Genomic DNA, 25,172 nt, shown 5'->3' with positions numbered 1-25,172 from the left:
CCTTGCTCATGGTGTTTTAATCACAGCAATACAAAAGTAACTAACACAAAAATTCGATGCTTTAAGAAGGGCTTAATGATCCATTAGGTTACAGAGGGGACAATACCAGCAACCGGGCTTGACCATGCATGAGGTATTTTGCCAAAAAAAAAAAAAAAGTAGCTGTTTTCTGCCCCTATCCTAAGGATTTGCCTGAGGCTAGATAGAAAAGAAATGGGCTAATTTCTTTGGTGTAAGAGCTCTCGAGCCTAATGTTAACTCTGTAGTCTCATCCTAAGTAACCACTCCTATGCACAACAGCAAGTAGAATAAAAAGATACAAAATCTACAGCTTGAAGAGGAAAATAGCACCAGGGAGTGCTACATTGGAGCCAAAGCTTACTGTGCTAAAAGAGATGATGAGATGGAGGACAGCCCGGATCCAAACTGGAAGAATAGGAGGGCACCTCAGAGCAAGACCCCTGTCGGGGGAGCTCCCAATGCCCGGGGCCACGTGATTAATGGTGTAGTGAGGATGACTAGATTGTTCAGGTCTCCAGACTTCAGTTTGAACTGTTTCTCCATCCCACTGCCTTCTGGTGTACAGAAGGAGGGAGAGAGGGGGAGAGAGGAGAAGGGAGAAGGGAGGAGAAAAGAAGAGAGAAAGACAGAGAGACAAGCCAAAAGGAAATTCATTCATGGTCTTGCTTTGCTGAGGTAGCACCCATTACACTTGGTTGTAAATCTATCCCTGGACATGCCCACAAGACATCCTCTCATGTCTACCACAAGCCTCAGGAGTAAGGAGAACCTCCCATGATTTCTCTCTCTCTCTGAAATGTTGGAGTTGCTGAGAACTGACGTGACCATGCAATCTTCCAGTTTGCGTGCGTTCCTTTAGCTTTCATGGACCCCACAGAGATTTAACAGTATGAAAAATCTGGATAAATCATTACTGAGCCTCTTTTGAACACTTCTGGGATTTTGTCTCTGTATTTGTTGATTTGTGTGATATAACTGAAATACAATTTTAAAGATGCTTTCATATTAGTATTTCATCATCTCTTCTCTGACTGTAGATTTGTGGACAGGACGACTTAGTCCTCACCAAGAAGACAGACTTCTTGTGCAGCAGACTGAATGCACAGCTAACTTCCAGGCCCCCTGAGCCTCCACCTGAATTACCTGGTTGGCCACAGCTGGCCACAGCCGGAAGCTGTAGTTTTCATCACTGATTCATCAGATACTGATTAAAAATTTACTCTGGGTCACGAGTCATATTCTGTACTAAGAATATGGGGGTGCAGCCAAGTGTGGTAAAAGCCCCACCACCAGGGAGCTCCCCGCAGTGAGGAAAGCAGGAGAAGCAGCACAACACAGAGTAAATAGAGGTGCGTGTGGCTATTGAATACAAAGAGATATCATGGTGAGGACGGGATGCATCAACAGAAGTACACATGGAGAGGTCTTAGACCATGGAGGGATGGGACAAAGGAAGGTCAGCCCGGCTTTCTACAGAAGGTTCTGATTGGACATCATCTGGAGTTCAGGCTCATAGTGGCTGGAGACAGAGCAGTATGGAGGTGTTTAGTCTGTAGGGCCACTGGTCACCTTGGAATGCTCTTGACATGGTAATCCTTGCAGAGATACTCTTCAGATAAAGGATAAAAGGAAAGAAAAGCTGAGACTCACTGGCCTCCCAACTGGCACTTTTCCATGCATAGAAGGACACGTTTTGTTTTTTTGTTTTTTGTTTTTTTTTTTTTTGGTTCTTTTTTTCGGAGCTGGGGACTGAACCCAGGGCCTTGCGCTTCCTAGGTAAGCGCTCTACCACTGAGCTAAATCCCCAGCCCCCGAAGGACACGTTTTCCATTTTGAAATTTTGACAGAAGTGAGGACATATCTGCGAGGACTCTGAAAGTAAAGGGGAGCTCTCTGAAGCCTGCTGCTTTAAAAATCCATCTAGGTCACTTATTAGTCACTTGTGGGATACTTGAGACAGACTTGGAGGAACTTAACCTTACAGATATCTGCGGAAACAGCCTTCTAGGCAGAACAGCCAGTACAAAACCCAGAGGCCCAGAGCTCATGTGGCCAGCGCGGTGTGGTGGGGCAGAATTGGCAAGACGGAGAGTGGGAGAGCTGATGTCAGAGAGGCAACTGGAGGACACGGCGATTTCACAGGGCCTTCCGATCCGTCCAAGGCTTTGCCTCACCAAGTTGGTATGAGGCCTTGCCAGCTCTTCAAGTAGAGGAAGGACAATGGCCTGCATGTTTAAAAGACCCTGTGCTGAGAACAGCCATGCAGGAGGCAGACCCCGCTTGGAGGTAGCCACACGGAGACACGGGGAAGAAACGTGACAGGCCCTTGCAAACATGGTGGAGTCAGTCAGAGGCTGAGCAGATTCTGTACGGTTAGTCAACTGGACTTTATGACGCCCTCACAGGGAGAAGGGTAAGGCTGATATCTTAGTTTGAGAGGTCTGCGGTAACAAGATAGTACAAGCAGCATAGGTTAAACGGCAGAACAAATCCTTTCCCAGTTCTAGAGGCTGAAGTCTGAAGCAAAGTATCAACAGATTCAGTCCCTCTGAGGCCATGCAAGAAGGATCGATTCCGGTTCTTTCTCTTGGCCTATTGGTGGCTCTCTTCATCTTCCTGGTGTTTTTCCTGTCCGTGTGTCCATACCAACTGTTTCCTTTCCTATAAGGACGCTGGTCATACTAGGCCAGGGCCCACCCCTAACGACTTCATTCTAATTATGTTTGCAATGATACTACTCCCAGAGAAGGCGTTTGGGGCTCTCGTGGTTGGGGCTTCAATAAATGCATTTGCTGGTCACCTAATTCTGTAACAAATGACACCAACATTGTAGCCTCTATTGCTAGAGAGAGCTGTCACTGACTCCCATAAGGGAGGCTGAGGTACGGTGAAGTATTGCTTTTAGAGCAGAAATATTTCCTTAGGATAGGAAAATCTAAGCCTTCACTCTGACCTTAGGTCTGGTCTATAATCTTGACATTTAAGAGGGTAAGGCAGAAGGGTTATCATGGATTCAAGGTAGTTTGAGCTATAGAGTAAGCCTCTGACTCAGAAACATAAGTAGTAAATGGACTATGAGAATAAAATTTGGGAGAAAACTGGCTCTGAGACATTATTTCATATACAAAATGTACATATAAGTTTATAGATACAAAACTATAAATAGAATTGTATATATAGGATATGTATGTGTGAAATGTCTATCTGCACAGACTCATGTAACATGAAGTTATGAATGAGGCCAGCAAGACCACAGGCGAGGGCTGAGAAGGAGTGGGGAGCCTGCGCCCCTCGGTGGCTGTGGTGCCAGAGAAGGGAAGGTTTGGAACTATTGTCAGGAGCGAGCTTGACCGCATGGAGCTGCTGCTGAGCGCTAAGATAAAAACGCATCGAGCCACACCCCAGAAATGCACGGATGTCTGGGGATACAAGGAACCAGGTAACGTTGGGAGGTTGCTTGGAGGGAGGCTGGCGGCAGGATAAAGGACATAAGTCAGACGAGAGAGCCATGCACCGAGGATGAAAAAAAGTTGCTGGGAAATCAGGAATGGGTTTAAACCAGCTCTTGATATCTGGGGTCCAAAATAAGCAAAGTAAAGGAAAATAAGTCTAATATGAAATAAAAATAGAAATCCTTGCTTATGTCTCTTCCCTTGGGTATTTTTTTCCTTCTTCACTGCACAAAGCTACAAGAGGAAACAACAATTTAAAATTCCTCTTCCTGGTTCCTTTTAATGAGGGCAGTCACAAATAGAAATCCCATATTGATTTCTGACAGTTTGGTAAGAGTCCCTGAGGTGACATGAATTGCATGAAACCTTCTTGCCATGGGGAGAAGCAATGTCTGAAATATTTACTGTCAAATTCTACTTAACAAAGAAACCCACTCTTCTCCCAGCCTCTCATAAGACGCTTTAATGATGTACTATGAAAATAAATGACATGGGTGAGCGCCCAGAGTAACCAGGAGGCCTCATCGCTTCAGCCTCACTGCAGAAGCCACATCTCTGGCTCTTCTAGGGGGGAAAGGTCACTGGGATTGGCCCAATCCATCCAGCACATTAACAATATCAACTAAAGCTAAGCATATGTATACCTGATGAACCAATCTTTGACTCCTATTGATACACTCAACAAGCTTAAAAACATATTAGTGGCTATTCGTGGTGAGTTGTATGTTTTTCTGCTAGCATGTTATGTTTTGGAAACACTTAGCACACGCACTCATAATAGGCACACACACTTGCGTGCACGTGCACATGCATACTTGCACAGGCACACTCACGGACATACGTGCATACACATGCACGCATGTTGACAGACACGTGCACATACACATGATTGCAGGCACACACATGCACACATGCACACATATGCACACACGTATTCACAGGCATGTACACAAACACGTGCATGCGCACAAGCACGGCCATTAGAGAAGTCCCTCTAGTTATCCAGTCCAAGTCTCAGCACCAGCAAAGCAGAAGTAGACTCAATTCAGCTTCTCAAGTATTAAGGATCATTTTGTGGCCTGTTGCTTTGACAGTTCCTCCTGTCCTGTCTGTGTCCAAACACCTAACAAGAAACAACTTAGGGGGTTGGGGATTTAGCTCAGTGGTAGAGCGCTTGCCTAGGAAGCGCAAGGCCCTGGGTTCGGTCCCCAGCTCCGAAAAAAAGAACCAAAAAAGAAAAAAAAAAAAAGAAAGAAACAACTTAGCAGAGGAAAGGTTCCTTTGGGCTTATAGTCTGAGGACATATAGTCCGTTCTGGTGGGGAAGGTGAGTGGCAGGCCACTCAGGTTATCAGAGTATGTGACACCTGCTTGCTCATGTTTCAGTGGGAGCAAATATGAACCATAAGCAGACTGGGCTATCGACATCTCAAGGCCCAACCCACCTCACCCTCAGAGACCCACTTCCTCCAGCAAGGTCCCATCTCCCAGAGATCCCACAACCTTCCAAAACAGTGGCTAGCAGCAGGGATCCAAGCGTTCACACATGGCCTGAGACGGACATTTTTCATCCAAACAGTAGCAGCTACAAATAGGCTCAAAGCAAATTCAAGGTGAGTACACTGGGAGCCACATAAAAACTCATAGTGTTCTCTCTTCAGCCTCAGACATATCTTTGTTAAATAGATATTTTTTCTTTTATCAAAAGAAAACCCTATAGTTAGGCTTAAATATAATGGATTTGGTAACGTCTTTGACAATGTCACCTTAAAACAGTGTCATTCAACAGATACATAAGTGCCTATGGTGTCACCGTGTAGCATTGGCCTATGGTGGCACTATGTAGCATTGGCCTGTGGTGGTACTGTGTAGCATTGGCTAATGAAGATTCCTGGAGAGAGGCTGTGTCTGCAGAGGCTGACTGACTGGAACTTCAGTGTCATGGAAAGGTTGGGGTGTTATTGGTCAGAGACATGGAAAGGTTGGGGTGTGTCAGGTCCAGAGCCCAATTACAATCTCTCTTTGGCTGTCTTAGCCCCATAAAGAGCCATGCCTTGCCAGCCTCTGTGTCAGACTCAACATCCTGATAAGCAAATAAAAACTTTATCACTGTATTAACAAGACCCTATTCTCCATGGTCAACAGGCCATCAGTTGTGTCTGGAGCCTAGGGATGAGAGTTCTCCATATGCCTTAACTGCAAACATATGGTTCCCACCAGCACACTTGGGAAGCGGCTTGAGGTGACCCTTCTTCTGATGCTGTATAAACATTAGTAAACTGCTCTCACATTGGAACACTGATTTGAAGGTAACCCAAATCTGTGCTTCTGGGCCAAAACCATTAATATTTGGCTTCAGAATAAATGATCTCTTTGTCCCTTTAAGGTTAAGAGCTATGTTTTGGGGATAGACACATTTAACCTTACAAGTGATAAAGAAAATGAAAATTAAAAATACAAAGTGCCTTGTTCGATGCCAAACTGACAAAAATTGGGGTACATTTATGACAATAATGAGTACACGCTAAGAGTTAACTGTAAGCTGATGACCTTTGCGGAATACTGTCTTAGTTAGGGTTTCATCGCTGTAAAGAGACACCGTGACCAAGGCAACTCTTACAAAGGAAAACATTTCATTGGGGCTGGCTTACAGTTCAGAGACTCAGTCTTTTATCATCATGGCGGGAAGCATGGCAGCGTCCAGGCAGGCATGGTGCTAGAGGAGCTGAGAGTTCTACATCTTGATCTGCATGCAGCAGAAGGGGACTGTGTGTCACACTGGGCATAGCGTGAGCATAGCAGACCTCAAAGTCCCCCTTCCCCCCACAGTGACACACTTCCTCCAGCAAGGCTGCACCGACTCCAACAAGGCCACACCTTCTAATAGTGCCACTCCCTAAGGCCAAGCATTCAAACACACGGATCTGTGGGGGCTGTACCTATTCAAACCACCACAAATATGGACGGCCTTAAAAATACCTACATTCTTTCATGGTTACGTTTCTAGAGGTTTATGACACATGCACGGGTAGGGCTTTCTCCGCAGGCTTTATGACTGTAAATTTTGTCAGGCTAATGATAAGTGCTTAAGTGAACAGATAAAAATGTTACAGAACACTAGGTAGCTACTAACATTACCACTGAGTAGTTAGTGGTCGGAAAGCTGCATGCTTTAAGGATATCAGTGAATGGTGTGCACCACTATACCATACACGTCAGTTTAAAGGACCATATGTGTGTGTGTGGAGACAATACCAGAAAGCTATGCCAGAAGACGCTGGTAGAATTTGTTATCTGAGTGGTGAAATTTCACGTAGTCTAATACTATTTTTTCTTTACGTATTTTTAAATTTTTGTACATCTGTTAAGAAAAGACTCACATAAGTGAGCTGAGTCAACAGGCAGAGCTGCTCAGCATTGCAAACCTGGTAAACCTGGGTTCAACCTCTGGGATCCACGTGGTGGGAAGAGAGGACTTACTTCACCAAGTTATCCTATGATATGTACACACAGGTACACACATGCAGAGGCACACACATGGGCACATGCGCAGACAGGCACATGTACACACACACTCACACACACACACACACACACACACACACACACACAAACACATGCACATGAGTAGAAGTCAAATGTTTATAACTTTAAAATGATTGTTTAAATGGCAAGGCAAGGTTGGAGGCTTGCCCAGGCTACCCAAAGGAGCAGCAGTCTCCCCATGACTGGGAGGGGAGACTTGGTAGTGAAGAAGCTAAGTGGAGGCTCCATCTCTGCCACACCAAGGGAGACAGCAGGCAGGTCAAATCCTGACAAGAGCCGTCTCCTCATTTAACGCATCTAGAGCGCTTATCCAATCCCCAGTGGGTGCAGAACATTTCTAAACATACAGAACGGAATTTTACTCTGCACTGAAGTTCTCCACTATAAATTTTTTTCTAATATGTATGGCTACAATCCTTTCTCTAATACCTTTTTTTTTTGGCCATTAGTGACCACATTTATTCAACAGACACTGGGCAAACACCAGCGAAAACCACTCAGGTGTAAGCCCCTGTTCTAAACCTTTTTGTTTTATTGAGATATTTCCTCTTGGAATATATTCACATATAACCTCCTAGAGCAAAATTCCAAACACAGGAAACAGATGTCAGTTTCCACAACAGTCCTGGTTGAATTTCTATTGTTCTTATTAATTTGGTATGGGGTAATCTGAGAAAAGAGAGCCACAGTTGAGAAAATGCATCTATAAAGTAGGCCAGCTTACGGGGCATTTTCTTAACTCAGTGATTGAGGGGGAAGGGCCCAGCCCATTGTGGGCGACACCGTCCCCGGACTAGTAGTCTGAGTTCTATAAGAAAGCAGACTGAACAAGCCAAGATGAGCAAGCCAGTAGGCAGCACCCCTCCATGGCCTCTGCAGCAGCTCCAGGTTCCTGGCCTGGCTTCCCTCACTGATGGACTGCGATCTGGATCTTTAAGCTAAGATAAACCCTTCCTTCCCAAAGTTGCTTTTGGTTACGGTTATCATAGCAATAGAAACCCTAGGACAAAGACAGAAACTCTTCCTAACAGGAGAAAGCATTAAGACAGTGGGTTACCCCATTCCTTATTTGAAATTAAACTGAGGCGGCAGAAATGCTGGCCTACCTGAGGGTTAAAGCAGCTGCTCAGAAGCACAGACGTGAAGCTTGCAGGGGTCTTTGCAAAGCTACATTGCTACTCTCCCTGAGGTCTGTGCTTGGTGAGTGGCCCCCTTCTCACTCCCAGAAGGTAGCATGGGGCTTGGCTTCAGTCGTCCAATTTCTAGTGCCTGACATCAAGAATTAGATTTTTTTTTTGATTTTCAACCAAATAGAAATAGTGATAGGACAAATAGAAGAAGTTTACAAAATAAGGAAAATTAGAAGGAGTTTTATTCTTGTGTGTATGTGTATTAGTGTTTACATCTGTGTACGTTTGAATAGGTTTGAATGTGTATGAGTGTGTACATGTGTGTGCATGCTGTGAACACATGTGCGTGTGTGCATGTGTATGTGTGTGCATTTTTGTTTGTGCTTGTGCACATGCGTGTGCGTATGTGTACATTTGTGTTCATGTGTGCACATGTGGACATGTTCATGTGTGTGTGTGTGTGTGTGTGTGCATGTGCACATATATGTGAATGTGGAAGCAGAGGTCAATGCTGAGTATCATTCTTCAACAGCTGTCTGCTTTGGTTTTTGAGACTTACTGGTTGGTTACTATGGCTAGGCTAGGCTAGCTAGGCTGGTTGTCCAGCAACCCCAGGGGTCCTCTCTCCCTGACTCCCAGTAGTAAGGGATTACATGTGTAAGTGTCTAGCACCCATGAGTTTCTTTTCTTCTCTTTTCTTTTCTTTTTTTTTCTTTTCTTTTCTTTCTTTAAATCTTGGTTCTGGGGGTTGAACTCAGGCCAGCACACTCGCAAGGCTTTCTGACTGATCTTTCTCTCCAACCCAAGAGTTTATTCTTACACATTCAAACCAAACTTAAACAGCAACGGAGGCCACACAGGCAGTAAATTAGATGAGAGCACTATCTGTATAAACGCACACACATAAGGACACTATCAAACAAAGGCCAGGGTTGCAATGAGGATGTGGGCGTGTGCTCCATGTCCAAGGGAGAGTGCTGACTCAGCTCCAGTTCACGGCTACCATAAGGAGTGCCCCCAACAACGTGAGTGGCTCCAGCATTTGAGTGCACTTACTTATTTTTAAATCTAGGTTGTTTATGTGTGTGGGGGGAACCCACAATTTTAAACACTGGCTCAATTTTCACTGACAGATCAAGTATGTTTGGCAGTAGAACACAGATTCCTACTTACACTCTACTGTATCTGAAAATAACTGCCTATAGGATGTGGGTGCATGTGCGTGTGTGTGTGCATGTGTGTGTGCATGTGTGTGTGCATGAATGTGTATATGTGTGCATGACTGTGTGTGTGTGCATGACTGTGTGTGTGTGTGGGCATGAATGTGTGTGTGTGTGCATGACTAAGTGAGTGTGTGTGGGCATGAATGTGTGTGTGTACATGACTCTGTGCGTGTGTGTGTGTGTGCACGTATGGGTGTATTTGGAAATGTGTGTGTGTGCATGAATGTGTGTGTGCATGAATGTGTGTGTGCATGAATATGTGAGTGTGTGTGGGCATGAATGTGTGTGTGTGCATGACTAAGTGAGTGTGTGTGGGCATGAATGTGTGTGTGTACATGACTCTGTGCGTGTGTGTGTGTGCACGTATGGGTGTATTTGGAAATGTGTGTGTGTGCATGAATGTGTGTGTGCATGAATATGTGAGTGTGTGTGGGCATGAATGTGTGTGTGCATGACTGTGTGTGTGTACATGATTCTGTGTGTGTGTATGCATGACTATGTGTGTGCATGAATGTGTGTATGCATGTATAAGTATATACAAGAATGAGTGTTTGCGTGTGTGCATGATTATGTTTGTTCTTGTGTGAAAGTGAGTGTGTGTGCGTGAATGAGTTTGTGTGTGTGTGTGTATACACAAGTTTATGTAAGTTACGCACCCACATAGCAACTAAAAACAAGATCGTGAGGCCCACTGTGGGCTTTCTTAAAAGCTGAGGCTTTTTAAGGGTCAGGGTGAGCTACAAGAAAAGTACTAGAACACTTACCATTAAGGAGTTCAGCTGAAGGAATTTTTTGAGCACACAAAGTTATCTCTGTATTTAGAAATACTTTTCTCTGTGAGAGGAGGGTCTGTGTTCCACCCTCCCTCAGAAACTGGGAGGTGAGACTCTATTTGGGGAGGAAGACACTCCTAAGGCTATAAAACCATAGCAAAGCCTTTAAAAACAGCCGCTCTCAAAGGAAGAGAGAGGGAGAATGTACAACTCCTGCAGTCCCAGGGTTTCTTAATAGGCACTAATAGAAGAGACAGTAGATGGCCAAAGTCAAGAAGCCATCAGAAATTCAGCCATGCTGAGGAAAACAAGGGTGCTTCTGCCTTAAGTCCTGGTCGGTGCTAATGCATAGCCGCAGGCTGGACACACTCAACCATAGCCATCTCTTCTCACGTCTCATACCCAGAACACTAGGAAACCATGTTCCCCTGCAGTGCATCTAGGGAAAAATTCTATGCCTCATGGTCTCCACCTTCAGGTGCTTTATCACGTGACTTACACCGCAGGCTTCTACGCAAGACTGGCCAGTTCATTCCACCATCTGGAACCTTGGTAAATGGGCACAGAACCCTCACAAGGAATCCATTGTATGAAGAGTGACGCCTCATCTAACACAAAAACAACTCGATCACTGGCGACTGCAGCTAGCCAGCTGTGGTTAGACATTCATTTCAGCCAGTTCTCACCTGTGTTGTAGTATAAAGAACATAGTACCCAAGGACATCAATATCTAGACATACAGAGAGACGTGGGAGGAAATCGGTTACAGAAAGAGTAGCTTAAATCTACGGAAACTATGGATAGCAAAAGGGACTGTGGAAGAGGTAGTGAGTGCATCTGAAAGCCATACCCTTTACATGGCTGCCTGCCCAACGTCCCCAATCCTTGTCCCTTCATCTTCAAACATTTTCCCGGATCTCACATCTTTGTGGTATTTAGTGCATGTGTGTAATGCAGTTTTAAACATTTACAGTCCTTGTTGTGGGACTTCTCTTTCTCACATTTATTGCTTGTAGCGTTTTACCCAGAGGAAAGCCCACGGGGGACCTAACCGCCTTGTCGGGGAATCCTGTGTACCCCACCCCATTTGTTTGTATCTTAGTGGCTCTATAAAGTTTTGGAGATTTGGACTCTGCCCTCAAACTGTTCTCAGAAGTGGTCCGTTTCATCATCCAATGAACTCTGCCTGCTTGTGGATGTCAGGCGCCTGTGGACGGAAGCCAGGCGCCTATAGTAGCAAATCCTGGAGAAAGCTGAAGCGCCGGCGGCCATGTAATTTAAAACCTCAGCGCAGAGCTCTGTGCTCCGTGCACAGCCTTAGTGCAGCATGCGGGCTGGAGGCAGCTGGCTCTCGGGAGGACGCCCTCGCCCGCTGCAGGACAGAGAACACTGAGCGCGGGAGGCAAACCTGGGTGCAGCCGGAAAGGTCCAGATAGATGAGCTTGTGGCATCCATTCCCCAGGTTCAGGTATTGTAAGCCTTTGTCGGTGAACTTTCGGCAGTAAGCCAGACTCAGGTTCTGGAGGTTGTGGAAGTACCTGGAGCGACGGGGCGGAGACGGGAGGAAGGAAAGGCAAATGCTTTAGCTTTTTCTCAAGCCGCTCACGACAAAGAGAACGAAAGCTGTGTTCATCCTGCGCTCTCTTTGCGGATGTGAAGCTGTTTAACATCTCTCCCTGTTACACGGAGCGGGGGTCAGAGATAGAGAAGACAGTGTACGGCTGCAGTTCAGAGGAAAAGGAAGGCTATCTGACTAGGTTTTTAAGAAACTTGATGGGAAAAAGACTTTTTCTTGGCTGGGGGTAGGAGGAGCCTTGCATGCATATTTGAAAGTTTGTTGCTTGAAACCCAAGTCGGAGTTTGCTCTCTAGTTTTTGGCTCCTACCTTTGCCAAACTACTATGTGAGCTCTTGAGAAAGAGAAACATTTAGTAAGCATTTTATGGAAAGTAACGGTCCCATCGTGGTGAGGAGTGGGAAGAAGGCAAACCTTACGTGGCAGGCTCTTAAAATGGATCTGATAAGAAAATGATTTTTAAAAAAATCAGGGATTTCAATGCGCACGGCTTTATGAGTAATGGTTTCCTTGCGATAATTAAAAGTAACAGTTCGGCTTAAACATGGGTTAAGAATGGCGAGTGGCTAAGTGGGCAACACTTGAAACCAAATAAAAATTACACAGGAGGCTGCCGGCCTCGCTGGGGTTGAAGCGGGAAAGATGCCGTTACCACAGTGACCAAAATGAGAGCTTCCAGAAGAAAGGTAGGGAGGGGTGAGGATGATGAGTCTGTTCTACCCCGTAAGGGTTAGCATTGTCAGGACTCTCTGTGGACAAGCTTCTAAGACCTCCTCAGCATGGCGTTCTTTGCAAATGTAAGGATTCTTGCTGCCTGCGAGTGCAATAACCACCAATGTGCTCTTAATTTGGAGTCTGCAGCAGCGTGGCGGCCAATGAATACTCTAGAAGTAGGGAGAAAATGTCTGTCTCCCTCTCACGAAGCCTGCAAAGCAAGTCTATCTTCGCACAAATGGGAAATAAGCTATGCAGACATTGTCCATGGGTTACATTTATCCCTAAGCTCGAAAATCAGGTCTATACGATTTAGTGGCTCTATTCCGGGGTGAACTGCTGATTGAGAACATACGTTCCCCTCTGGGAATGGCTGTGTGCATGAGATTCCACCCAAGAGCCAAGGAAGCTTTTGGACCACAGAGGCAGTGGGCTGGACCTGGAAAGAGAGAAGTCTCTAAGGTCCAAGGGCACACCCCTCTCTTCAGCCCCCCAGTGGACGGAGAAACGCTTTCAATCCTCTCTCTTTAGCCGCACGTGGGGTGTCAGTTCTAATAACATCGCTTTAACGTAGAGACAGGGGATGTGAGGAGGCAGACAGAGACAGTACACACCATGAAAAATACACAGGAATTTGGACTCTGACCAACCCGACTTAGAATCATACCCTTGACACTTACTACAACCTCCCTATCCCAGCACAGACTGCTTTCCGGACTGCTAAGCAAAGACAAGAGTCTTTTGTTTAGGAGCCCCCCTGAGGGCCCCCTTAGCAAACTCTAGAGCTTATGACTTTTCTGGCCTTCAGTTTTCTTATCTGTCATGGGTTTGGTCCCATCTGCTCTTGCCTTTGAGAAATGTGAAAGATTAAATGAGTACTCAGACCTAACAGTCTTATCAGGAGGGTGGTTTTTGATCGCTGAGAACCGCACAGGCACAGCAGACCTTGAGAGTTTGTGCCTTGCTGTTATTACTGCTACCTACTACCTCCAAAATAGCAATACATTTAAGTTCTGTGTGTGTGCCTGCTTGTCTGTGTGTGCACAAGCATGCATGTCTGTATGTGTGCATACGTGTCTCTGTGTATATTCACTTGCACACATCCCTGCACGTGCCAGGGAACAGCCTCAACTGCTCTTCCTAAGAAGATGTCCACCTTGTTTTTTGCTAGCCAACTGGGCAGCAAGCCCAGGGAATCCGCCTCTCTCTGCCTCCCTAGGATTACAAAGTCAAGAACCGCAACTGGCTTTTTTCTTTTTTACATAGTTTCTGGCAGATCAAACTCAGGTCTCGGGCTTGCAAAATAAGCACTTTATCAACCGAGCTATTATTCTAGGCCAACATCGTCATTGTGCGTATTGAGTGGGCACTGTCTGTTTTCATTACTGGAGTAGAGCCTTGTCTGGCAAGAATTTGGAGGACATCACATGAGGTCTATACCTTGCCTGAACCTATCATTCTACCTGCTTAAATTTATATGATTAGCTAGTAAATCTCAAAAATGAGAATTGTAAGGGACTTACTTAACTTTTTATAATACAGATACTTTTGCTACTCCAAAAGGTCTATAGATCCTTTTAGCATAATGTTTTAAAAATTTTGCATGTGTGTATGTGTGCATGTGTCTGTCTGTCTGTCTGTCTGTCTGTCTGTCTGTCTGTCTGTCTGTAATTGCCTCAGCACTCAAGAGGACAACTTTCAGGAGCTGATTCTTTCTTCCTACCATGAAGGCTCCCAGGATTGAACTCGGGTGGCTTGGAAGGCAGGTAGTTTTGCTCACTGAGCTGTCCCTTGTGTCCTCTTGTATTTTAGTTAAAGCTTAGCTGAAAACAGAGAAGATTTCCCCGCCATCCAAAGCCATGAGCCAGGAGCTGGGGAGACGGTTAAGAGCAGTTGCTGTTCTCTCAGAGGACTGCATCAGGTCCTAGCATCTGTGTCAAGCGGCACACAGCCATCTGTAACTTGGGCTGGGGGAGGGGGAGGGGACCAGATTCCTCTGGCCTCTGAGGACACCTGCACTCGAATGCTTACATCCATATTCAGACACACAGACACACAGACACAGCCCTCATGGACGGGGGTGTCTTTCTCTCTGGGGGGCAGGGGCCTGGCTGCTGTTAGACTCTGAATGGCTCCATGGCTATCAAGCTGAAAGTCTAGCCAGCTTCCCTTCGAAGTGAGAACTTGTGGGACTCACCCTGAGAGCTAAAGGAAAGCCCGGAATCTCAGCAGCCTCGGGGCCCTTCCTGGTGATTCCCAGTGTCACAGACAAACCCGAGGAAGGCTGAGACGGACGGGTTAATAGTGAGACACTTACGGCCAGTTGTGCACCCTGATATGTAATGTTTAATACTGCGGAAAGAAGTCTGAGAGGTGGTGACGCACACCTTTAATTCCAATGCTTGGAAGGCAGAAGAATTCGAGGCCAGCCTGGTCTACAGAGGGAGTTCCAGGATAGCCAAGGTTATACACAAAAAACCTTGTCTTGAAAAACTGAACAACAACAACAACAACAAAATCCTAAACAAACAAACAACTGGACAAAAGAAATGCTTCACCTTCCAAGCAAGACCACCTTTACCACAGCACAGGGGCCCCAACGATTTCATTTCTGCATTGAGAAAGAATATCTATGATGTGCTTTATGTTTTCCTAATTAATTGGTAACTCTTTTTCATTGAGGGTATGGGTTTCTCTTTTTATTTACTTTTCTGCTACTATTGCAATTTTTAAGAAATGACCAAATCTTAAAATCTTAAAAGTGGGCTGGAGAGATGGCTCAGCGGTTAAGAGCACTTCCAGGGGTCCTGAGTTCAATTCCCAGCAGCCACGTGGTGGCTCACGACCATCTGTAATGGGATCTGGCGCCCTCTTCTGGTATGCAAGTGTACATGCAGGCAGAACTCTATACGCATAAATAAATCTTTTTAAAAAATTTTTTTAATCTTAAAAACTTTGGTGTAATCCTAAAGAAAACACACAAATTATTTTTGGGCGTATGTATGTATGTATGTATGTATGTATGTATGTATGTATGTATGACTTTGTTTCTACTAAAATCTAGAGTATTTTAGGTTGCATCTTCAACACCAGGGGGAGGATGCTAGGAAGAGTATAATTCCACGTATTTAATTGGAAATTTCTATCAAAACCACCAGGGCAAGACCTAGTCTAGGAAGAAGGGAATTTGCAGGTAGACTCTTGGGTTTCAAGAGGAGGCCTTGAGAAGCAGAACCCTCCAGTAAGTCTAAATGGAAGACACGATCTCCTGATGAGAGCGAGCTTGAGGTTGTCCATTGAGCGGGACACCTTCCTCTTGCTCCTCTTTGATGGGGATGGGCGAGGCTACAAAACAGACGACACCAGGAAATAAAGTTTAAAGCCAAATGAAGGCTCAATTATCTGTACAAAACCTAATCACACTCGGGGCTGGACAAATGGCTCAGCGGTTAAGAGCACTGACTGCGCTTCCAGAGGTCCTGAGTTCAATTCCCAGCACCCACATGGTGGCTCACAACCATCTGTAATGGGGTCTGATGCCCTGAGAGACTCTCTGGAGAGTCTGAAGACAGCTCGGTGTACCCATATAAATTAAATTAAATTAAAGAAAAAACTGATCACACACCACCCACTGCAGCACGTAAGGATCCACTGAGGAACGAGGAACCTTTTGTGAGGCTGACTTAGAAGCACTTGAGCCCAACGGTTCAAGATCATCCTGAACAATCAAAAGAAAGCTCACGCCCCTTCTAAAAACAATCGTAAGAGTTTTACTCCCAGCGGTATGGTCAGGAGGTTGTGTGCAGTGTAGTGGATCGCCACGAGATGAGTACGGGTGTGCTTGTTCCTTCCCTGGGATGCAGGAAAGTAAAAACTGCCGGTCGTCTGGGATGCTATGACTTAAGGAGGCTGAGAATTAGGCAAGAAAAGAAGGGCTTCCCCACGGCAAGGAAGACAAGCATGCAGAATGAAACCAGCAGAGGTCAGGGATCTCTGGGGCAGCCCACACAGGTCTGTTTAACCAGGTAATCGAGGAAGGGCGATCAGAGGCAGAACAGGCAGGATGCAGTGCACACAAGGACCGAGAGCACTGCCAAGGCTGTGTAACAGAAGTAATTGCAACGGATTGCATTCAGGATACAGGATGAGGCAGAGATGCCCCCACCGGTGAGAAGGCTCAGCAGGTAAAGGAGTTCTCACCTGCAGAGCCTGATAACCTGACTTCTGTCCTGATGAGTGGGAGGGGAGACCTGAGTCCCTCGAGTTGTGCAAACTTCCAGAGGCAAATGCGCATGTGCAGCAATGCGGCAGCACATGTGGTACCTGCCGCACATGCTCTAACTTCCGCCCTCTATCCCCGCCCCCAAGTGAAAAAGATCTATGGGTGGCTCTCGTTTTTAACTTTAGAAAAATGAGTCCCCAAAGAAGTGAGAAAATAATGTTCAAGTAAAAACCGGCATCGATGCTGAACGACAGGGAGAGTGTCATTTTTCCTGGTGGCAACTGATCCCTTTGGAAGGACGTGCTAAGGCAATGCAGACAAGTGGGGAGCAGCGACAGCCAGCGCCTCTCTGGCTATTTACAGTTTTAAGAAGAATTCCGCACACACACACACATATCTGAAACACGAGGAAACACAACACAAGTAGGCAATCACGGTGAAAGGCGTTTTTATATAGATAGGTTACCACGTGGGTTTTTTTTTTTCGTGTGACAAAAATCAGCAGCACCCCGCAGAATTTATCTAAATGTTCACTGAAGAGAAGAACTAGAAATTACAACCAAAATTCTTATCTGAAATTCAACTTTTCTATCTTTCCCACTGAATTATATATGCATTTGTAAAATACATATTCCTAAAACATTATTCGATTCATAGACACACTAACATGCTTCGTTACCTCAGGGGAAAGGGCCATCTTAATATGAGGCCAGCGAGAACGTTTTAAGTTTAAGAAGCAGAGGAGGGATTGAACTGTGGTGGTTCACACTTGGAATTCCTGTAAAAGGAAGGCTGAGACAGGAAGACCACCAGGGCTTCAAGCCAAAGTACAGAGTTAGACCCACAGAGAGAGGGGGTGGGGGAGGGAGGGAGGGAGGGAGGGAGGAAGGAAGGAAGGAAGGAAGGAAGGAAGGAAGGACAACTTATAAAGTGATACAAATTACTTTCAAATCATCTACTTGTAAATTCAGATTTTAACATATAAACCTTATTTTATGATCTTTTAAAAAATCAATAGTCTTTTGAACCTTCTTCTCAGTGGGCACAAAGAGTAAGCATTTTAAAAATATTAGCTACTAGATGGGCAGTGCCGCATGCTTTTATCCCAGTACTTGGGAAACAGAGACAGGTGGATATGAGTTCAAGGCCAGCCTGAATAACTGCATGAGTTGCAGGACAGCCTGGGTGTCTTAGCCAGTGTTCTATTGCTATAGAGAGCCACCATGACCATGGTGACAAAAGGAAAACATTTAATTGGGGCTGGCTTGGGTTTAGTTCATTATCATCATGATGGGAAGCAGGCAGTGTGCAGGCAGACATGGGGCTGGAGAGAGCTGAGAGCTCTACATCCGAATTGGCAGACAGCAGGAAGAGACTGAGGCACTCTTCCTCCCACAAGGCTACACCCCATGATGGTCCCACTCCCTATGGACCCTACAGGGACCATTTTTATTTAAACTACCACACAGGGCTACCCCGAGGGACACTAACTTGAAAAACCAAAATTAAAATAGAAGCTGGATGCATACTACACATAAAACACAACTAAGGCCTAAGATACAGGGACTGATAAAGTTATTCCTCAAAAGGCATGAACATAGGAAACAAAGGCGTGGATCTTAGCAGCAGAGTTCTAAAGACTCTCAGCAGGCTGAGACAGGAGGATTACAAGTTTGAGGGCAGCCTAGGCCAGCCAGTGAAGGCCTGTCTCAAAACAACAACACAGATCAGAAAGAAACATTAAGCAGGAAAAAACAATATTATTTTGTGTGGGGGGAAAAATGCTGAAATCTATGAGAAAGCGTGATACTTTATATGTAAGTTAAAACAAACTGGAAGCTTGTTCACAATCGTGAGTAACGTATCACCATGGTACGGCGACATGTCAAGTCTGTGTGTAAATGCACATTTACACATAGAAGTTTGCTCTCTTCAACCAACTCTGCTCACTTCAAACGTTCATGAGAGTGCAGAAACTAATGCCAAGCTGGTCTTTGAAGGAATCCAAATTCCAAAAAGCAGAAATAATTCGGTCCATATTCCTTCTACAATTAAAGACAGACGTTTAATCACCAAAGCACCAACCACTTTAAACAAAGAATTCTCAAAAAGGAAATAAAATATGGACTACTTGTTCAGAAAATGTAAATAGCACTTAACGAGTCTGATACAATTTTCCCAAATTCTTATTTAGAAATATTTACCTGGCTTTGCTTGTGCCGTTTTTAAGGGAAAGGTTTTAAAAGGATATTTGTATCTTATATTCCAACCCAGAAAGAACCACTTAGTTAATAAAGTTAGAAAACACAGACAGGTAGCTAGTAATGATAACACCTAAGACCTCATCCATGAACATCAAACTCTTTTCTGACCAAAATACATTTTTAGTAAGAGATTTATGAACTTTGAAAAATGTATAAAAGTACTCTGTTCCTAAGACGATGATTATACATTAACGATTATTTTATTGTTATCAATATAGTGATTAATATCTAACTAGCTCTCCAAAGCTGTATATAAATGTATTTACCATCAATTTTTGTATCTTACTATCTTGCTGATATAAAGATTAGGTAACATGCTATTCACAAGTACTAATACAACATTAATTATAGATTCTGTGTCGCCAAGTGGTTCTCACAAACTGTTATCATTGACTGTCGCCAGATTCTTACAGAGGCAGCCCAGCACTGATCATGGAAGTTGAGGTCACATTATACTCATTGTCTACGAACATTGCCTTACAGAGTCAGGCAAATGGAGCCGCGTGGCCAAACTGTCAATAACACAAGGGTTTGCCTGGCCAAATCGGGTCATTTTAAGGAATTGAAAGAAAAAATATGGATTCAAGTTTTGTGCCATCCACAATGTGCTGCTTATGGGCATGGCAGAGTTCGAAATTTACTCTGCTTTATAAATTGTTCTTTCCATCGGTTTAAATCAAAACGATCAAAGCAGTAATTCAAGTCTTGTCATGTTGGCCAGTGTTCGTGGTGTGGAACACTGCCTGTCAAAGCTACCAGGGAACGGTTGCTGAAAGAGAAGCTGGGCAGGGGACAGTGGCCATGAAAAACTGAGAGAGGTGGACAGGACAGTATGTAAAGAGATACTAGGAGTGAATGTGTTTTACTCACTTTGTGCCTGTTTAAATTTTTTAAATACATAAGGAAGAAGCACACAGAAACAGTCAATAAATAATGTTGGATGATCAACTATTACAGATGGAGACTATAAAACCTTGGCTGGTGGACCACACAAAAGCGAGCTTTGGACAACATCGATCTCCACTTTGTATCAATGCTTCTTTCGTCACTAAAATAAATTCTAAATGGACTATACGCCAGGTTTTAGAAGTACAGGGATGAAAAGCAAAGGACCATTAAGTGCCTGGCTGGCTGAAGAGCCCTCACGTTTTAAAGAATCTGGAGGAATTTCAAAAGAAGGCATTGAAGAATTGACTAAAACGAGGAGAGACATGGCACTTTTCTGAAGTCTGCCCATTTGTGGAAGATTATTAGAGTCAGACGTAAAGAAACTGCCACCCAGAATTCTTCCTGTTTAAGCTTTTCCAAATGCCTTATTGTTAGTTTTCCAAGCATCTCAAAAAGTTATAGTCTCAAAAAAGTTCTTTCACAATGGCTTGAGAAATGTTTTCCCAAAGTCAAATTTGAACATCTCCCTGGGGTCAGATACAGTGCTTGGTGAGTCTCTCCACAGTAAATACTGAATCAGATATGTTTGCGTGAAGTTGAAGTTTCTGCCAGATTTTGTGCTTTCCTGTGCCCTTCCCCAGAGAAGGGTTGGCTAAGGAATAACAGCTACCACACTCCGGGCACATCAAAGTCTATAGGCAGTCAAAGCTCAGCAGTGTAAGCTCCCTGGGGGTAGAGCCATCTCAGTGAGACACATGAACACCTAGAACATAGATAGATGGCAGTGTTCCCAGGTCAGGGAGGGGGCATGTCGGACTTCTGTTAAAGGTCCCAGAAAGGAAGTTGGGAGCCAGGTTCAAATGTCCAGGAAGAGGAGCAGAAAGTGACAGGAAGGTCTACCTCAAGCTACTGGGTATAGTCCTACAAGAGCGACAAAACCACTGGCCGAGAGAGACCAGTGACCAGCTGTACCTTCCAGGGAAGCAGAGTGCAGACACCAGCTCAGGGTCAGAGAGCTGTTGTCCCCTTATCATGCTGTCATGGGTGGGTGCTGATGATGGGGAATTATCTTTGAGGTCAACTAGAACAAGCCAAAGCCTAGAGGAACACAGTACTCTCAATGGCATACACATAATACAAGTAGCACCCGTCAGAGGGCAGATGAGCATGAGTTCGAGGCCAGCCTGGAGTACCTATGAGACCATATTTCAACCAAACAAACAGCCAGAAGCATTACCTGGGCAGGAGTCGCATTGTCCTGTTGGTGATGGTTGTGTTGGATAGATTGAGATACAGGACCCCAGGACAGCCCTCGGAAATGTGTCTCATGGATTCATCCTGCAGAACAGAAGGAGGAGAATCAGACCAAACCCTCACAGGCTTCATAATGGCTCAATCATCTCTTATCTCTCTTCCTGTCCCTGAAAAACATTCATACACAACTGGGCCCTTCATATACCTTGTTGTTACCCTCCTTTTTCTTTAGAAATAAAATTTCAACACCTCATGATGACATTTCATTAAAGTCCTGGTTTGGGACACGAATGCCACAGTGTGACTTTTGAGTGTCCAGATAGAGAGATGTGGTCACAACCTGACCTGTTTTAAAGTCATTCTAAAGATTGGAATGATATATGCTCTCAACAGCTGGACTTCATTAAAAGCAAGGCCATGTTTAGCCCAAGCATGTCGTCTGTCTGTGTGACAAAATTTCTGTGGCTCTGATAGAGATGCATTTAAAGAGCTGGACGAATTTTCACTGAGTTTATGATAGTGCTGAGATGGTCTCTATATCTATATTTCAAAAGTAAAATGTAGACAATACACAAAGTGTACAGAGTGCACAAGTCCAGTGTTGGGATTGGGGTTAGGGAGGAAGGAGTGTGCGAGCGAAGGCTTCGGCTGGCGTGAGACTTGAAAGTCAATGAGGTCAAGCAATGGTCTTGAACTAAAGTTTAAAAAGACCAGATAAGGGTCAAGCTTTGACTGCAGTGGACTACTTTGCATACAAAAAGTATAGTTACTGTTCGGCATAATGGTGCATGCCTAGAATCCCAGGCCTGGGAAAGCTGAGGCAGGTGGATCACCTCGAGTTAACTGCCAACCTGGGCTACATAATGAGTTTCAGTCCAGCCTGAGCTACAGGGTGAGACCCTGTCAAAACAAAAGAGGGGAAAGTGGGGAGGAGATATGGGGGAGGGGAAACAGAGTTGACAGCAGGTTTTCATGTATCCAGTGATAGTTGATAATCTCCCTGCGATACCACCAGGTATCAGTGAGCTCTGAACACGAGCTTTTGCACATTTCAACGCCATCTATCCAGAGGAGAATAACCCTCCACAGGTATCCGTCTGGAGAGGGTGAATCCTCGCCAGTTTGGAGATGTGGCTTGGAGAATTCAGATGGGCAGAACGGCTGAGATGTCACTAGGGATGTCAAAACTTGATTTCCAGGGCAGCAAGGTCAGCTTGGTAGCCCATTCCTCACGATTCCTAAGATGTGTGTGTATTTACCATAACACAATCCTGATGCATGGTGGTCGGTGGTTGGTCACTCAATGGATTATTTACTGGGCAGCAAATCCTGTCTTAAACAAGACACAGGGGTTCTGCACGGGAAAATTTCTTCCTGCCCATGACTTGAGTGTAGATAAGTGGGGCTGTTGAAAAACTCTGTGCTCTTGGCACTGAGCGAGCTCAAGTCGTTGGTAATTTTCTAGTCATTCAATCACCAAGTGTAGGATTCAGATACTGCAAATACAGTACAAGTTTCCTTCAAAATCCAAGGCAACCATCACCGTAAGTAGTGCCATACTTGAACGGGGGCAAAACTTGTCTTTGAAAATGTTAGGTGGGTCAATCAATCAGGACTCACAGACTGTGCAAGTGGGGTGGGTCAAGGCAGGTAAGAAAGCTGGCTTAGCCACCTTTGGAGAGGCCTCAGAAGAGACAGGGCCAAGAAGAGGATGGCTATGCCTTGCATGGTTCCCTTGAGCTAGTCAGCCATCTATTCTCTGCCTTTGCCTTGGTGGAGCTGCTTGGTCATCCAAACAAGCCCAGACCACTCTCGTTCTCAGAGGATGCTAGACTCAGCCTTGAACTGTTTGAACACATAACAAAACTGTTAGAGCATGCACACTACTGAGTGGCTTGTGACTCTGTCCTTGACCCGTTGGACTCAAATTCTTCAGTGTGATTTCTTTCGCAGAGCAAGATCAGGTAGACATATCTGAGCTCTTTGATTGGGTGTCACCCACATCTTTAAATGTAAGCCTGTCTCCCAGCCTGCGTCTCAAAGGGAGGAAACAATAAAGTGGCACTGGATGAAATTACCAGCCCTTCATAGATCCCAAACTTGGACGAGACTTGGATGTTCACAAACTTGATGCAGATGGCTTTGGGTTGACTTTTCCTGCTTGAAAAGCCAAATTCGAAGAATGCAATTTTTGTGTTCATATGCAGAACTAATGCTCCCTGAGGCAAGAACTGAGAATCAACTCACATTAAAATTCCTTCTGACACCTAACGGGGTAGCTCTAACATAGCAGGTGCTAGAAATACCCATAGAAGAGTGAATCCATTTCACAGCGGCCCCATCAGAAATCTAAAAAACTGAATCCTCATCAAATATCTAAAGACTATGACAGCAAAGATGGCCGTTTCTCCTGATGAAGAAGCCTTATGTACTTGACTAGTGGAGAAAGAGCCCAACCAGGGGGAAAGTAGATTTTTTTTTCTCTTTTGTGCTCTTTGTTCTGTCTGTTTATCTCCCAGTTTCCCGGGGATGCCCCTGAACATAGAGTGGCAGCGCGTTCATGGTGAGGCACAAGCCACCGAGAGGAGAGATGATTGATGGAGCTGAGAGCAGTTGCCTGCTGGGTGGGGACTAGACAACTGCCTGAAGGCCTTATTTTTATATTAGGAGTTAACGTGGTATAAGGATCTTTGGACTTTTATGTTTTATACTTTATTTACTCATAAAATGTCTCCCATCTTTCAGGTGAACTAACCGTTCTGCTCTGAAAAGAATAAGCTTCATGGGGAAAATGTAAAGAGTGGATTTTCTAAGGATCCCTGGTTCTAAAACTGGAGCCACAGCGTGAATGTAACCATATGAGTAGGAAGTGTAACTGCAGGGGCGGGGGGAGCTGGGCTCACAGTGCCAACTCAGAAGTGAAGAAAATTAAGCCTGTCAGGGAAAAATGGAATTACAAGGTACTGAGAAGTTGAGAGAAAATGAGAGGTGATCTAATGGATGTGATTTCCCTTAAGGATATTGAAAATGTTGTAAAATTATTCATGGTACAGTGGCGTAATAATCTGCATATACCACAAATTATTGAACTCTCCTCTCTGAGTAAATGGTACCGTCAATCCGTTTTTATTTCTACAGAGGTATTTTTTTAAAAGTCACTTCTTCAGAAATGTATGGGAAAGCCCAGTGGGGATGAAGGTGGTTTTAAAGGAGGAACAAAGGTAGCCAGGCTGGGGTGGAGGGATGGGCGAGATGAGCATTATTCAGACGGACAGAAACATAGGCTCAAGGACAGAATGAAATGTCATTGTGGGGGCCTGAGGAGAGTTAATGTTAAAACAGGGCAGACATCTGAGAAGGGATGCCCGCAAACACGAGGCGTGTTGCTGTGTATAATGCTGGGAGGGATCTCTGAGGAACAAGTGTAGGTGTCTTGTCACCTGTGCCAAGGGCCTCAGCCTCAGCCTCAGCCTGGTGTTGACATGTGCTGAGTGTCTGCTTTCTCTGTCTCCTCAGAGACCTGTCCCTGGGTAGACTGAGTCTCCAATGGCTTCTATAAACCCATTTTGCATTTCCTGGTCCCCAGCCCGTCTAACCCCGTCAGCCATTTTTCTGGAAACATTAGTTTATAGCTCATGCTCGTTTTCCTGTATCTTGTCCATTTCTCAGCTCACCGCAGCTATATACCTCTGTCCCAGCATCCCACTGGAATGGGTTCTGGAAAAATCAGTGACCCTAACTCTCAGGTCAGCGCTTTTCTCATTTGGGCCACTTTCCAAATGTCTCCCCATCCCATGTGCTTACATTAACTGAACCCATTCCCTTCTCTAAGCCCTGCTTGAGGTGATGGTGACTGCAAAGGCAAGGAACAAAGCTGGGGGCCATGGTGGCTCATGCCTTTAATCCCAGCACCTGGGAGGCAGAGGCAGTGAACCGCTGGGCCCAAGGCCAGCCTGGCCTGCATAGTGAGACCCTATCTCGAATGAACTAAAAAAGAAAAAAAGAGACAGTACTGCATGAGCAATGATAAGAAACTGCTCTGGACATCCTGGTCCATGGTCACCAGGACTTACTGTGTAGCGTAGAACAAGAGGAGGGTACAAAGGGAGGC

At 45.0% G+C, this 25,172-nt stretch overlaps 2 protein-coding genes across 7 annotated transcripts in view; one reads left to right on the top strand and one right to left on the bottom strand.

Moving 5' to 3' along the window:
* The window catches only part of Fbxl13 (F-box and leucine-rich repeat protein 13), a 198,460-nt gene that overhangs the window by 70,021 nt on the left and 103,267 nt on the right, over nt 1–25,172 (bottom strand). For all 6 annotated transcript variants that reach the window (XM_039106881.2, XM_039106883.2, XM_039106882.2 and 3 more), the window contains exons 11-12: nt 21,045–21,145; nt 11,553–11,682 (exon numbers count right to left, since the gene is read on the bottom strand). In XM_039106881.2, coding sequence (XP_038962809.1) covers nt 11,553–11,682; nt 21,045–21,145 — 231 coding nt within the window. The remainder of the gene's footprint in view (nt 1–11,552; nt 11,683–21,044; nt 21,146–25,172) is intronic.
* The window catches only part of Lrrc17 (leucine rich repeat containing 17), a 30,417-nt gene continuing 16,667 nt past the window's right edge, over nt 11,423–25,172 (top strand). Inside the window, exon 1 of the mRNA NM_001025155.2 lies at nt 11,423–11,612. The gene's annotated coding sequence lies outside the window, so the exon portion shown is untranslated. The remainder of the gene's footprint in view (nt 11,613–25,172) is intronic.

This window comes from Rattus norvegicus, chromosome 4 (genome assembly GCF_036323735.1).
Source record: "Rattus norvegicus strain BN/NHsdMcwi chromosome 4, GRCr8, whole genome shotgun sequence".
In the NCBI taxonomy this organism is placed as follows: domain Eukaryota; kingdom Metazoa; phylum Chordata; class Mammalia; order Rodentia; family Muridae; genus Rattus; species Rattus norvegicus.
The sequence above is the reverse complement of the archived record's forward strand: the minus strand, read 5'-3'. Positions and strand labels throughout refer to the sequence as shown.